The 15787-nt window shown below is 41.6% G+C and overlaps 1 protein-coding gene across 6 annotated transcripts in view; it reads right to left on the bottom strand.

The window, feature by feature from the left end:
* NDFIP1 (Nedd4 family interacting protein 1) overlaps positions 1 to 15787 on the bottom strand; it is a 55558-nt gene that overhangs the window by 19292 nt on the left and 20479 nt on the right. For 4 of the 6 annotated variants that reach the window (XM_072990209.2, XM_072990208.2, XM_078385768.1 and 1 more), the window contains 4 exons: positions 8032 to 8119; positions 5409 to 5539; positions 3944 to 4031; positions 2635 to 2759 (listed from right to left, as the gene is read on the bottom strand). In XM_072990209.2, coding sequence (XP_072846310.2) covers positions 2635 to 2759; positions 3944 to 4031; positions 5409 to 5539; positions 8032 to 8119 — 432 coding nt within the window. The remainder of the gene's footprint in view (positions 1 to 2634; positions 2760 to 3943; positions 4032 to 5408; positions 5540 to 8031; positions 8120 to 15787) is intronic. The other 2 variants (XM_078385769.1, XM_020806294.3) reach the window with 1 other exon arrangement.

Here is a 15787-nt window from a genome sequence, read left to right as displayed (position 1 = left end):
ACTGCATTGCTTAGCGGTCATGGTTTTTAAGACTGATTTCCCTGTATTTCTGAGCTCTTGGGAGGACTTAATGGAACAGAACAACAAATAAATATATGGTAGAAAGTGTCGCTCAGTGATAGAACACATGCTTTTCAGACACAGATTCAACTCCCGGCATCTGTGGTTATAAGGAATCTCTAGAAGCAGTTGCTAGGAAGAATTATGGCCTGACATCATGGACAGTCACTGCCAATCAGAGTCTGCAACAATGGTTAATCCAGCTTCTCATACAAAAATAAATACAGATTTTTATATATTTCTATAGACAAGAGCATAGGCAAGGTTACAGAACATTCCCCATGCAAAAAGCAGCTACAGAAAAATATCCATGGTACACAGACTCGATTCTGAATACTTTGTTTTCTTACATCTGAAGTCAATGTGATCATATGATTATTTCCCCCTACATACCGCCAAACAACCCTCCTCCCTATACAGCCACCCATCTGTTGCCTTCTTCCTAGGGCTAAGTTCATTATATCTCACCTCCCTCACATCATCTCATCTCAATGGCAACAATTTGCTAAAAAGTATGCACTCTTTAAATTGTATGTTCTTTCAGCAACTCAAATAATTCTTTCCCAAATATTTATTGTCCCCAAAGGCAAGTATTTTCTCTTCTTCATTTCCTAAATAAAAGGTATACTGAAGGTGGAATTCAGAATAAACATCACTTAGCAAGCAGCAGCTTCATTTTATATATACAGCATTGTGTAATAAAAAGCAAGTCTAGCTTTATTAAGATCTTCTATGTTTCAAGAAGGTAGATAATTTTTAATTGTTCTCAAAACCTGCCCAATAGCTCTAATCAAAATGGTTGGTCAATGGACTATAGTGTACAAACAGCACTACTGAAGGACTAGGTCCATTATATCTCTCACTTTCTTCAATAACATCACATATGTTGCAGGGAAGATGTTTCTGCTTCAGCATTCACCTGCTGCCTTATACCAAGGTGGGTGACATGTGGCCCTCCAGATACTGATGGACTGTAGAGCCCTTCAGCCCTAGTCACCAAAGCAAGTGGAGAGGACGACAGAAACTGCAGCCTAGCCTCTGGAGCCAAACATTCCACAGCCTTGATTTATAGTAGCTTAACTAAGCCACATATCTCTACCTCAAACACCTTGTAGAAATCCATTACACCAAGAAACAGACTTTCCTGTCTTCAAGCCTTTCTAGAAGGCCAGTGCTACCATTACACAGAGCAAAGCAGCTGGCTTGGGAGGTGGCTTGCCAAGCACGGCAAATCTGTTGCTCCCTCCAGGTTTGAAAGGCTGTTCCTGCTCTGAAGAACTACGCTGCGCATCTCCCTCCAGCAGAGACCAGGCTGCTTTGGCAGCCAGCACAGGTTCCTCACAGGAACGGACAACTTGAGGAGGTGGCTTCCAGAGATAGGTGAGGCAGTAGCTGCCACCACAGAAGAGTGAGGCTTGTGCTGTTTTTTTCAAGACTCCTCTCATTTTCTCTGTTCTTGCTCTTCCTCTTTCACTGCCACTCCCTAACTCTCCATTTCCTCCTGAGACTTTTCTTTCCTCAGCTAAGCAGATCCCATGGAAGAAAGAAGACGGAGTGAATCAATGTCTAGTGGAAAAAAGTCTGGCAGCAGTTCATCACCTGCATGTCATTTCTTCCTCATTCCTACGTATAGCTGCACCAAATCTCATCTTCCTCTTCTGGAACATACAGCTCTGTTTTAGAGCTGGGCCAGCTTTCTGCAGCCGCCATAATGCCATTCTAGCTCCTCTGAAAATGGAGAGTCAGGGATCCATCTAATGTTGGGGAGGCACTGTGTCTGACTGATCACCTCTTCCTCTGACTCTATCCAGAGCTTCACCTGATCTGCTAATTGCTTTTGAGTCCCTGTTGTGGCTGAGTTTTGCATTTGAAATCTCACATACTGTATTCCCGGGGGGAGGAGAGTACTTTCATGATGGGAAACTGCCATGAAGTGGAGGAAGTGCTGCCACAAGGGAAGAGTGGCACTTTTTTTCCACTTCAGACAGCAGGAAATCTCCAGTTTCCTCTGCCATCTAGCCATGCTTCATCTCACAGCATTACACAGCAAGGTGATTTACCGATCTGCTCCATTTACAGGAGCAGCCTTGTCACAGTCTGTCTACAGGGACCATTTCCCTCCTAATAAGTTCCTGAAATTGCTTGCCTTGAAGAGTAATGGAACTAACGTCATGCAGCATGCAGCTACTCTACAGTAACGTCTTATCAGCCTGCTGCAAGACAAGGTCATGGTATCAATCTGAACGTTTAGACAAGAATAAAAGTGCACCAACAGCATTATAGCCATCCCCAATGTTAGACACGTCTTTCAATGAGGACAATATACCATACTCTATTGAAAGACATCTTGCAGCTGGAGAAAAGTAAAACACCTCAGCCAGAGCTTAATACATTTAATAGGCAAGTCTTCTAAAATGTGTCAGTCAGATTTCTCTTCCTTAATACGTTACAGAAAGATATGATATACTCAAACTTTCTCTTCAGGACTTTTATGACAAAGGGATTAGTTATTACATTGTGTCTCAAATCCACAACTCCTATTTATGCCACTTCTTTTTCCACTCTGCAACTTACCCTAACAATCAGGATCCACTTAATGAGAGAGAGACCAAATCCAGAAATAGCCCCATATCTTCCTGCTGCTGAAGTAGTCAAGCAGAAAGAGAGGAAGAATCCAATCCAGTTGAAAAGGAATGCCACTGAGGAAGCAAAAAAGAAGACAATGTCTCCCTGCCCCTGATGTACAATGGAAATCAAATACTGTAATTGATTCAGATTTCTATTATTTACTGTCAATATAATCCCTTGAAAAATTACCATTAAAGGTGCAATGAACACAGGAAACAAAAATACTGCTCGTTGCTACATGACACTGCTCAGATTAAAAACAACAAAAACACTTTTGTGGAAAAAGACGGAAAAGACAGCCTTTGAAGAATTTTATGCACAATTCCAAGCTACTGGTATGATCTAAGCACCAAATGGCCCTCTCAAGGGAAATTACCTATGACTACTAGTCATTATGTAACCCTGTAGTGGTGTAGTCAATAGAATGACAATGTAGGGTTCAGGAGGCCTGGGTTTGAATCCCCACTTAGCCATAGAAACTCGCTGGCAATGTGGGACGGGCAAAACCACTCCTTAAATATCCCACTGACCTTGAAAGTTCTATCCGGGTCTCCATAAGTCAGTTTCAACTTGACAGCAAATAACAACTGGACATTATAGTCACATGCAGCTCCCCAGTTTCAAACACTGTATGCGTCTCCACACTGCTCCATACTGGGGAGCAGTAACCGATATGGAGAGGCACACAGTGTGTGTTGGAAACCTGGCAGCTGCATATGACTATAATGCTGTCTTCATGTTTTCCCAGAGCCATCTGGTTGGCCATTCTGAGGAAAAGGAGTGCTGGGCTAGATGGGAGTTTTGGTCTGACTCAGTAGAGTTCTTCTTATTTTGATATAAGTGGAAATATCTACTCTCCTCCTCCATTTTCCCCTGTCAGTTCCATTCCTCGCCTCTTCAATATAACTTGAAAAAGATCTCCCTGATCTCCAGAGGCTGATTTTGACTTACCACCCAAACTCCCTTCCTTACAGATTGGTATTAAACCAAGTGATTAGAAGGTGGTGCAGAACATCCCAAATCACTGCACAACCATTCTTAATGCAAAATGGCTGATTCATGTTACAAGTCCTCTGTATCAGCAGCAAAGACATCATTTAGGAAATTATATTTCTTGCAGGCAGGAGAAAGCATGTACCACACCATTAATCTGGATAATAAAATTCAGAAGAGTCCTACATAGATGGACTATCTTAAAATATGAAAGTAAAATATTAGTTCAATCTTGCAAACAGCTCCTTTAAAATGTACTTACTGAAGAAAGTCAGCATGAAAATGCCATCATTTCCTATCCTCAGCTGGTCAGTATCATCAAAATCATCTCGTGCCACGAAGTCCTCCTCCTAAGATAGAAATAGATAATGATTACTAGCAAATTCTGATGGATGTTACGCGACTTTGTGATACAGAGAATAGAAGTGCAACAACTGTCAGTGCAGAACACTTCCCCCACTTCCTTTTTCAGTGAAAATAATACAGTGGTGCCCCGCAAGACTGGTGCTCCGTTTGATGACGAAACCGCATCACGGCGAACTTTTTGCAATCGCTTTTACGATGTTCCCTATGGGGGAATTTCACTTTGCGATAATCGGTTCCCTGCTTCGGGAATCGATCATCGCAAAGCGATGATTTTTTAACAGCTGATCGGCGGTTTCAAAATGGCCGCCGGGTAAACAAAATGGCCACCCGCTGTGTTTTCGCACGGATTCCTCGCTGCACAGGCAGCGAAAATGGCCACACTATGGAGGATCTTCGCTGGACGGTGAGTTTGAAGCCCCTAGGAATGCATTAATCTGGTTTTAATGCATTTCTATGGGCTTTTAAAAATTGCATCACAACGTTTTCGTTCTACAGAGATTTTGCTGGAACGAATTAACATCGTGATGCGAGGCACCACTGTATGTATGTTATTTCATTGTATTTTATTGTATTATTGTATTATTGTATTTTATTACTCATGTAAGCCGCCCGAGTAGACTTTGTCTAGAGGAGTGGGGTATAAGTTCAATAAAGTAAAGTCCATAAAGTAAAGTCGTAAGAAATCTCTCAGTTCCTTATACATAAAGGGGGAGGGAGGGGGACGGAGGGAGGGAGGGAGACTGCATAGGTAAAAAAACAAGAAGGAAAGCATGGAAAAGTGAGAGACTACTACAAATTTAGCATCAAATGTATATTCCCATACATTACAAACAGGAGAGAAAGGATCACATATCATTTAAAAGACCACACTTGTCAAAACACAATATAAGCTGAATTGATGAACCATTATCATCATCATTATTATTTATCTATACACTACTACCAGCGTACATGGAGCCTTTCAAATTCACTAGTATATTAATGAGACTTCTCATGGTACTGCACTGATTTCACTACGCTGTTAAGAAGACAATGCTTGTCTAAAAATATACAAGGATCAGGTTATGTTACACTACGTACGTGCTGTCAAGTCAGAACGGACTTATGGCAACCTTAATAGGGCTTTCAAGGTACATGAGATATTTTAAAGATGTGGTTTTACAAATGCCACACCCCCAATGAACTTCTAATGGCTAAGTGGGGATTCAAGCCCAGGTCTCCTGAATCCTAGTCTGTCACTCCCATCCACTGCACCACACTGGGTATCCCACAAAGATCATATGCCAACAAAATTACATTCTCATTGAAGTGTTTTGATTTCTTCAGAGCATATTAAAGTACATAACATCAAACGCACATACCCTTCCAGGAACTAAAGGAATAGTAGCTTCTGCCTTAGTCCTCTCTGCTTCATCATAAGTAGGCAGTGTTGTGGCTACATTATAAGAAGGGGGTTTAGGAAACCCAGACTCATCTTTGTAGTCAAAATACACTGAAGGTAAGAAGGATAGAGAAGTAAGTTAATGTTCAGAGTAGTTAACAAATTAAAAGTTACAACCAATGATCTGGAGTATAAGTATGTTAATGTACTGAACTGTATTACAGGTTCAACAAGTTTGCATTTCTTAAGTCTACCTTTTGCATCTGGAAAAAAATGTATTCAACAACAACAAAGAATCTGGTGGTATTAAAAGGAAAAGATAAATTCTGTTACCAATTTAAATGTGAATTATGCAAAATAAGTAGCGACCATTCAGATACTGATTTGTTATTCAGCGTCATCCTCCACATCCTGTTTCAAAATGACAAAAACAATGTTTTGTTTTCAGGTCTAAATCTATTTGATATGTGAGAAAGGTCTAAGAATCCAAATGGAGCCTGTTAACAATTTTTTTAAAAATGAGTTTATGAGGTGCAGAGGTGTTGCCCTAAAAATGAAAAGTTCTTTTAAAATGTGTCTCAGAGAGGTATATTAAAAGAGAAAGTATTATTGAAAAACTACACCTGAGATATAGTTTATGTTACAAAACCAAAACACCCTCACTTATTTTGGAACACAGAACTGATAACAAGGCAGAACTAGCTCATTCAAGTTTATGCCAGTTTTCATGAGAAAGAGTAAATAACAGAACACTTACATAATGTGAAACAGATAGAACAGGAAAAAAATAGAAATGCATTTTAAACTGCATTTTAAATTTGTGTTGTGCTTTACCTATGATGTTAATTAACATAGAAATATCACAAAACAGATGCGGAAACCCATGTGAAACAAAGGAGAATAACAACATATTCTACAACGGAAGCTTTTACACCTTTTATTTTTTGGATTTGCTATTTTTAAGTATGGAACATAGAAATGATGTAAATAAATAGAACTTATATAGAATTAACAAAGTTTGAAGTTGCCTGGAAATATTCCAGCAAAAGAAAGTCTGATTATGAGGTACCCAGATAAGTTTGGAAAAGCTTGTCACTTATTGTTTGCTTTCATTCTGGGATTAACCCTTTGCAGGGATAATGTCAGTTATGAAGAATCACAGAAACTTTTCTGTGCCTGGGAGGTCTATAAATTTATGTAGGATTCCTGGAGGAGTAAGGTATCAGGTTCTGATAGAGCTCATCACTGGAGGAAAAATTACAGTTGTAGCTGAAATGGGGCATTTTAAAGAGATATGAGTATTCACAATTATGTCAGTGTCTTTTCAAAAAAACATGTACGGAAAACATATGTTAGCATTCTTCAAATTGTACAAAGGCCACAATATCAGATTGACTCTCCTGTAACAACCATTAGAAAACGAAGAAATACTAATGTTTCCTAATACCAGTTTTACTGTTTCTTCTTTTTCCCCTATAAAACTAACAGCTTCTAAGGGCAAATACAGACTGTGTTCATTTGGGCTTACTCCTAAGATGTTCAGTATGTACATACCACTGCAGTGCACAATACTTTTCCTGAAATATAATTGGTGAACAACATATTATGAGCATGATTCAGATAAAAATGGAATGAAGCAGAATGTCTAGTTTTGTCTTACACAATCAAGGTTCATTGGTTAGTAAATAGGTAGAAGATGGATATTAAAATCACTGCACAACTAATAGTAGCTCAGCAAGGCTTTAAGGCCTTTTATTCCACTCTGAATGCAGTATGTGTAGGAAATAATCCCTGCATATAGTCTCTTCAAACCTATTCATGTTAATTGACTTTGCAAAATGCAAAGTTGTAACAGCTATACTGATTTCAATTATGAATGTAATCATATAATGAATGTCACTCAGAAGAAGATTACAGTATTTTGAGTCATCCTACTAATTCTACACTGTGTGTCAACGTGAAACTTGTATGATTTGGGACTTTACAGGATGATCATAGCCTGTCATTACAGCTGAGTTCAGCATGTTTTCAGAAGCCATAGAGACATAAAGAAGGATGAGAGAAAGATACTTTCTTAATGCAGAAAGCAATAATTAGCCACCATCTTCAAATACACTGCACAGGTAGAAGCTCTGTTGTTAGAACCAAATTTTTAATAATCTATAACAATGCCACCCTGATTTGCTGAGCTTGAGGTTACATGTCAATTAAGGAAGGCTTTGTTCTCAATTTGTTGATTACGTAACCTCTGTATTAGTGCAAATGCTAACAGGAAGCAGCAACACCTGCAGGAGAAAGCAAGCTGTCACTCTCTTACTCCCTTTTCTTGATCTACTGCTGGCAGCAGTATTCATAGCTATAAATGAAATGTAACATGAGACAGATAGCAATGTTTGATAACTCTCAGAATTAGACCCCCTGTCTGTGGCAAAAACACTGGAATGTAAAATAAATACTACTTCACAGAGAGAACAGATTCATGCAGTCATGATTTCTTCTGTGATTTTAAGCGGTCTGCAAATAACTTTGCTAGACTTCCAATAATCAACAAAACAATTCTAATATCAGACATCACTGGGCGAGTTTGTTTTTTATTTTTTTACCTGAGTTTTCTCCAGAAATGCTGCTGTAAGGAGGTGGAAAATCATTCACAGCTTCCAGATTTTCACCAGGCTCCTCTTCATTCTGCAACTGAACAGAAATATTTTGAGTTTAACACAATCAGGGCAAGATTAAAAATGCAAATCTGCTCCCAAACAAAAAAGAAATAAAGTTAACTGCTATGCCGAGTATACAGATTACAAATCACCACTGTTTTTAAAGCAAACAAATGTTTTGCAAATCAAGGCAATTTATTCTCGAAGGCTTTCACAGCTTTCACAGCCAGGATCCGATGGTTGTTGTGGGTTTTCCGGGCTGTTTGATGGTGTTCTTAAGGTTTTTCTTTCTAACATTTCTGATTTTGCCTTAGAAATGTTAGGAAGAAAAACTTTAAGAACTTGGCCAAACAGCCTGGAAAACAACCAAGGCAATTAACATGAGTGATTTAAATCTCCATATAACTTCCCAACAGTTCCGCACAACTAATTTAAATTACTGATAGTGTATTTTTGTGAACATACATACATTCTACCTGGCTGCTATCATATTAAATTTTACTGACTGTGCAGATTAGAAGTATAATCCAAATCATTCGGACATACAGAGGGTGTGCTTTTTATGCAACAGAAATGTCTGTGTAGAGGCAAGAACAGATACAGTAATTGGCTGAATCTCTATATATGCATGCAGGTGTATTGAGCAAAGCATTATACTTGATAGCTATGCCTACAATCAAATGTACACCTGGAAGTTTAATCTCACTGACTAAATCGGAATTTAGCATCATGTACAGGATCAAGCTGTAAGTATTCACAACTTCCCAGAAGTTAAAGCAAAATAATCTTTATGCATGAGAAACAAAGTAAATAATGTTTTGCCTGGTGGTGTCATAATATTCATGGTTAGAAATCTATGAATGCTTCATAACTCCACCACTGGATTAAAACAGTTTCATTAAAGTACTGCACATGACTGTGGTGAGTTGGATGACATCTTCTATGATGCCTCCAATGCATATGCCATGATTGCAATGTCCTGTTCAAGTAGGACACTGACTAAATATGTAATAAATGGACAGGTTACTTGCCTGTAAACATGGTTCTTCAAGTGGACCTCTATGAATACACACCAGTGGGTTAAACAGCACCTGTGCTGGTCCTCTCGGAATATTCTAGAGCTATAAGAAAAGTAACAAAGTTTGAGTTGCCCTGCATCGCGCATGCTCTGCCCGTCAAACCTCAGTTCCATCTGCCCGCCACACAGTCGGAGTTGGACTCGACCATACAATGACAGACAGTGGGGAGGCTGAGTGGGATGTGTGTATTCATAGAGGTCCACTTGAAGAACCGTGTTTACAGGTAAGTAACCTGTCCTTCTTCTACGTGGCCTCTATGAATCCACACCAGTAGGTAACTAGCAAGCTCACTTACCAGAAGGAGGGTCGTCACTGCAGAACTGATGTAAGCACTGCTCTCCCAAACTTGGTCTCATTCTTGACCCGGAGGTCCAGTCTGTAATGTGTAACAAAGGTAGACACATTGGACAAGGTAGCTGCTCTGCAAGTGTCTCGGATGTCAACACCTCACAGCAGGGCCGTGGATGTGGCAACAGCTCTGGTGGAATGAGCTCTAAGAGAAATGGTGGAAACCAACCATCTGGACAGTGTAGAAGACGAGGCAGCAGAACCTTTACGCTGACCGTAGAAACAGAGGAACAGTCTTTGAACTTTCCTAAAGTCTTTAGTTCTAGTGACATAATAAGCCAATGCTCTTCGAACATCTAAAGAATGGAGCATGCGCTCAACATTAGAAACTGGATCAGGAAACAAAGTTGGTAATACTAAAGGCTGGTTAACGTGGAACTCGGAAACCACTTTAGGGAGGAAAGAAACATCAGGGTTTAGTACCACCTTGTCTTTGAAAAACTGAAGGTATGGAGAGTCTACACAAAGTGCTGCCAATTCACTAGCTCTAGGAGCAGAAGTGATGGCCACCAGGAATAAAGTCTTGAATGAGAGCAAGCGAAGATCACAGGAAGCCATTGGCTCAAAAGGATGGTGAGTGAGGCAATGAAGCACCATTTGCAATGACCATTGCGGTACAGGTTTCTTTAGAGGAGGTCTCATGTTTGACAGACCCTTGAAGAAAGCTTTTAGTGTGGGATGTGAAAACCACCTGGATGATTCAGAGCCATAGGGCTGAAAAGCAACAATGGCTGAGGTGTAGACTTTTAAGGTAGACTTGTAAAGTCCCAGATCAAACAGATGCATGAGATAGAGCAGGAGTGTAGACAAGGCCACAGGTGAAGCCTGCAACTTGCACTCCTTAGTGAACTTGAGAAAGTTCTGCCACTTGTATTTGTAAAGAAGCTTGGTCGCTGGCTTTCTTGCTTTATCAATAACCTCCTTTATTGATGGGAAATCCTCCACGCTGTCAAGTGGAGGGATTCCAAGTCCGGATGAAGGATGTTCCCTGAGTTCTGAATGATCAGATGTGGGAGAAGGGGTAACCTTATCTTGTCCACCGCAGATTGCAGGAGCATGGAGAACCATGGTCGTCGTGGCCACCTGGGAGCAATGAAAATTGCTTCCGCTTCCATCTAGAGTGTCCTGATTAGGGCTCTTTGAATGATGGGTATCGGTGGAAAGAGACAGAGGAGGCCCTCGTTCCACGGAACCATAAAGGCATCCCCTAGTGACCCCTCACCCTTTCCTGCGCGGGAAGCGTATTTGTCGCACTTCTTGTTGGTCAGCGTCGCAAACATGTCTATGGATGGATGTCCCCACCTGTGGCACAGACTGAGGAACACATTTTGATCGAGTTCCCACTCGTGAGATTGAAACGAGTGGCGGCTCAACTCATCTGCCAGCTGATTGTCTGTCATGGATACATGAATGGCCACGGGGAAGATGTGCTGTTGGTAGCACCACTCCCATAGGTGGAGTGACAGGAATAGAAGGGACTTTGACCGTGTTCCTCCCTGTTTGTTTATATAGAACATGATCATAGTGTTGTCTGTGACCACCTGTATTGCTCTGCCCTTTACCAGAGGGAGAAATGCTCTGAGCGCTTTCATCACCACTATCAGCTCCAGGTGATTGACGTGGAGAGAAGCTTCTTGAGGGGACAAAAGGGCATGAATCTAGTGCCCTTCACAGTGAGCTCCCCAACCTAGGGGACTGGTGTCCGTTGTGACCTGGCATGTCAACTGTAGGGGTCGAAAAGGTCGTCCTATGAGAAGATGTGGTAGGAATGTCCACCACTGAAGTTGCTCTGCTAGATCTGGAGTGACTGTTAGGCGCTTGTGCTGACTGTCTTGCAGAGGATCAAATAGAGTGAGCAACCAAGACTGGAGGGAGCGCATCTTGAGGTGAGCGTGGGATAAGGTACTTGTTGTTGATGCCATGAGACCCAGAAGATGTTGTGCAAGCCTTGCTATCACTCTGCCTGAGGCTTGAATTTTTGAACTGCCCTTGTTATTTTTTGAATGCGCTCCGGAGGCAGGAACATGTGAACATGGATCGAGTCCAGTCTTGCCCCAATGTAGTCCATCACTTGAGATGGTTCCAAGTGGGACTTTTCGTAGTTTATGGACAGGCCTAGCAATTGCAGAGTGTGAAGAACATACTGTGTGTCCTTGATTGCTTTTGCTTTGGATCTGGACACCACCAGCCAGTCGTCGATATACAGGTAAATCTGTATCCCTTGTACACGGAGGTAAGATGCTACCGGGGCCATGCATTTGGTGAAGGTCCTTGGAGCCGTTGAAAGGCCGAATGGAAGAGCCACATATTGGTAAATGGTGTCCATGAAGATTAGACACAGGTATTTCCTGTACTTTTGATGGATGGTGATGTGGAAATGCGCATCTTTAAGATCCACGACAATAAACCAGTCTCCTCTCTTCAACAGGTGAATGATTGCCTCTAAGGTGACCATCCTGAAACGGCGTGGTTAGAGGTAGGTATTCAAGTCCCTCCGATTCAGAATTGGTCGTAGGCTGCCATCCTTCTTGGGTACCATGGAGTACCGGGAGTAAAACCCGTTTTGTATGTCCCGATTTGGTACCTTCTGGATGGCTTGTTTTGCAAGAAGTGTGAGAATCTGTTCTTCTAGGATGGGATCGAACGATGTAGGCTTGACCCATCCTAGAGGAGGCAATTCTATAAACTCCAGCTGGTAGCCTGAGCTTATAATGTTTAAGACCCAGGAGTCTTGTGTTATTTTGAGCCAGTTGTGAAAATGACAAGACAGGCGGGTTGTGTGGTTGACAGTGGAGATGGTTCTGGTGAAGTCAAAGATATTGTTTTGATTTCCTACCGGGTGCTTTGTAGGACTGTCGTTTAAGGCTTGACTGAGGCTTGAAGCTTGAAGTGGATGAAGAGGCCTGAGAAGACCTTGGCTGACCCTGGTTCGTGAAGGAACGGTAAGTGTTGGATGTGGATTGCTGGTAAGGTTGTTGGGGATATTTGGAACGCCACTGAAACTTTCCACTTCTTGGTTGTTGCTGCATTGAGTAAGACTTTGCTGTCTTCTTACTCTTATGCAGGTTTTCAAGATTCTCGTATGTTTTTTCACTGAATAATCTGATGGATTGAAAGGTAAGTTTTTGATCCTAGTTTTAATATCTTCCATGATATTGGCTGATCTCAGCCAGGCATGGTGTCTTAAAGTGATTACAGAAGCAAGATTTCTAGCAGTGGCATTAGCAATGCGGTGGGATACCAAGCGTTGATTTTTTGAAACTGTTAAAGCTTCAGCATGAATGTTGAGGCACAGTTGCCTAATATTTTCTGGTGCAACATGCAAAGCTGGTAGAACCCTAGACCACAGTTGCTTCTGATAAGCACCCATGGCTACCAAGTAGTTGATTGCTCTCAAGACAAAGGTAGTCATGGTATACAGGCGACGTCCCAAAACTTCCAATTTCCTGCCCTCCTTACTGGAAGGAGTAGCATGGCCCTTTGTAGGAATTTTTGAGACGCTGGATTCTACTACCAGTGAGTTTGGAGCGAGATGCTTCAGTAAGAAGGATGTCTTGGCTCCATGAATGCGGTAGAGGTTTTCAGTTCTCCTGGACATAGAAGTGGAATTGGCAAGATGTTCCCAATATTCCATAATAAGGTCCAGTAACTCAGGCACATAGGAGAGACTGACGGGATGAGACCTCTCCTTGCTGATGTCACCAAAGATCAAATCATCTTCGCGTGGGGGTGATTTGTCAGTTTCCAATTTTAGGGTGCTCGCCATACGGGAAACTATCTGGGTGTAGGAGGAAAAATCTTCAGATGGTGAAGAGGGCTGGATGTCTGCAGCATCCGACCCTAAGGGTTCTGCTGGTAGAGGTGTCTCTAGAGAAGCCTCAGATGTTAACTCCTCCTCCTGTTCAGAGGAGTCCCCAGAGATCTTGTGTTCATCATCACAGACACAGGAAATATGCTAGAATGCTGTCCTTTGTCCTTCTCAATAGTAGGTCTCTGAGGCATTGTAGGTTCAGAAGGTCGAAGTTCCTTAGAGTGATCAGTGGTAATGTGACCTGTCAACGCTGATGATTTTTGTCCTGTCGACATCGAGGGTTTATGGGTATCGACACCGAGAGGTTTTCGGTGTCGATGTTTCCTCAGTGGAGACACGGAAGGTGAGGATGAAGAATAGGCATAGCGCTCCTTCTTCTGCGATCTTTCGACGTCGAAGATGATTCAAAAGAGTAATCTCTTCTTCGACGCCGACGGCGCGATCTCCTTCTTTCAGCACTGTAATCTGAATCGGAGAAGGAGGCGTCTTCTTGATGCCGATGCCTCTTGCGTTTCTCAATGCCGGAGTCACAGCCATGCCTGTGCCTGTGACAGCATTGAGGTTTCTTCGATGGAGGTCCCTAGTCCTGATCCGTTGGAGGATGTCGAGGGGAGAGAACATCCAAGGGCTTCTCCAGTCTCCCTCGAGGTGGAGGTGCAGCCTTGAAGGCAAGAGATCCCGACGCTGAAGATGGGGATCGAGACACCCGCCCAGTTAAAACAGGGCTATTAGGGGCATTAGCTATACCAGCAATGGCTTGGGCTAGCTGGCTAGCAGTTGGCGACCTCTCGATGTCGACAGGGGGTTCTTGTTGAGGTGGTAAAGAGGCTCCCATTTCCAACGTCGAATCTCAGTCCCGAGAAGAATCTTCAAGTATGGGTGATGGAAGAGATGTTGCGATCGGGGGAACAACAAGAGTAAGTTCCTTGGACTTTGCCTTGGGTTTAACTGTTGTCTTTTTCTGTTTCAGGTCCGAAGATGTCGATGGAGCAGACGAACTGGTAAGTGTTTTCTTTGCTGCTGGTTTTTTCTTAGGTTTTTCTTTAGTTTTTTCTTTTGTAGTTTGTAGAGGGGGTGAGGAGACCACTCGAACCTCAGAACGGACCAAGGATGTAGATTGAGCAGACTCCATATCCGATGGTTGTGAAGCAGACAGAGTTCGATTCCACAAGAAGTATTTGAGATGTTGTTGGCGAGCTTTGAGGGTAGCCTTTGTAAATTCTTTGCAGTGTTTGCAATGCTAGGTTGAGGAGTCTTCCCCAGACAGAAAACACAAAGGGAATGTCCGTCTGAGAAGGGAAGTTTCCTAGAGCAGGAGGAACAGCGGCTAAATGGTCCTCTTTTAGGTGACATAAGCTGAGGAAAGCTGGAAACTATCTTGTGAGGTAATAATAGAATGAGTCCGGTAGGTGTGTGGCACCTCAGCAGGCGGTAAATAGGCAGCAATTAAGAGCAATTTAGAGTACTTCCACGATCGCCAGAGGCAAGAGAGAAATCAAAAACAGTCCGAAGTCAAGGCAACCGCGATAGGGAGGTCGATAAGCCAAATCCAGGTCAAAAGCACGATAATAGGAATAGTTTTAAAGCAGCTCTAACCGAGAGGTTCCAACTCCGCAGGCGGAAAAAAAGGAACTGAGGTTGGCAGATGGAGCATGCGCGATGCAGGGCAACTCAAACTTTGTTACTTTTCTTATAGCTCTAAAATATTCCGAGAGGACCATCGCAGGCACCGTTTAACCCACTGGTGTGGATTCATAGAGGCCACGTTGAAGAAATATAAGCTATATAGTCAACATCTACTTGATTAGCTGCTGCCAGATTTTAACTTAATTTTAATTGTAGATGTAAGCTTTCTTATGTTTGTTGTTATAGATTTGTTTTTTTCTTTCAAATAATTTTTATTTTTTATTTAAAAAGTATAGTAAAGAAACAAAAGAACAACAAACGGATAAAACACAATAATTATACACAAAATAAATGGAAACAAAGTGCTACTAATTTATATTGTATTCTGCTGTACACTGCCCAGAGTCACCACTCATCAGTTTAATGGTATAGAAGTATTAAAAATATATTAATTAAATAAATAAATAAAATATGGTAGTGTGTCATTTACAATTCTAAAAAGACACCCACATACACTGTCTGCCCCAATATGCTCTGCATTACAAAAAGCAGTCTTTAAGTCAATGGCTTGACTCAGACTTAATAGAAAACCATTCTGTTACGATTTTTTCTTGTTACTCAAAAAAGGGGCTGAACAAACTGATATCTCTCCCTCCACCACAAAAGAATACCAAAAGATTATACTTTCACTCTAGAAAGATCCAGAATTTGGAATAATATCCCTACTTGGAGAATTATGGTTTGTTTTAACTTTTAGACAACAATCAAGCTGTGATTTACTATCTTTATATGTTATCCAACTACGGTTCCAGCAAAGTTATTGTATTTTAATTTGAAT

This window comes from Pogona vitticeps, chromosome 2 (assembly GCF_051106095.1).
Source record: "Pogona vitticeps strain Pit_001003342236 chromosome 2, PviZW2.1, whole genome shotgun sequence".
Classification (NCBI taxonomy): domain Eukaryota; kingdom Metazoa; phylum Chordata; class Lepidosauria; order Squamata; family Agamidae; genus Pogona; species Pogona vitticeps.
The sequence above is the reverse complement of the archived record's forward strand: the minus strand, read 5'-3'. Positions and strand labels throughout refer to the sequence as shown.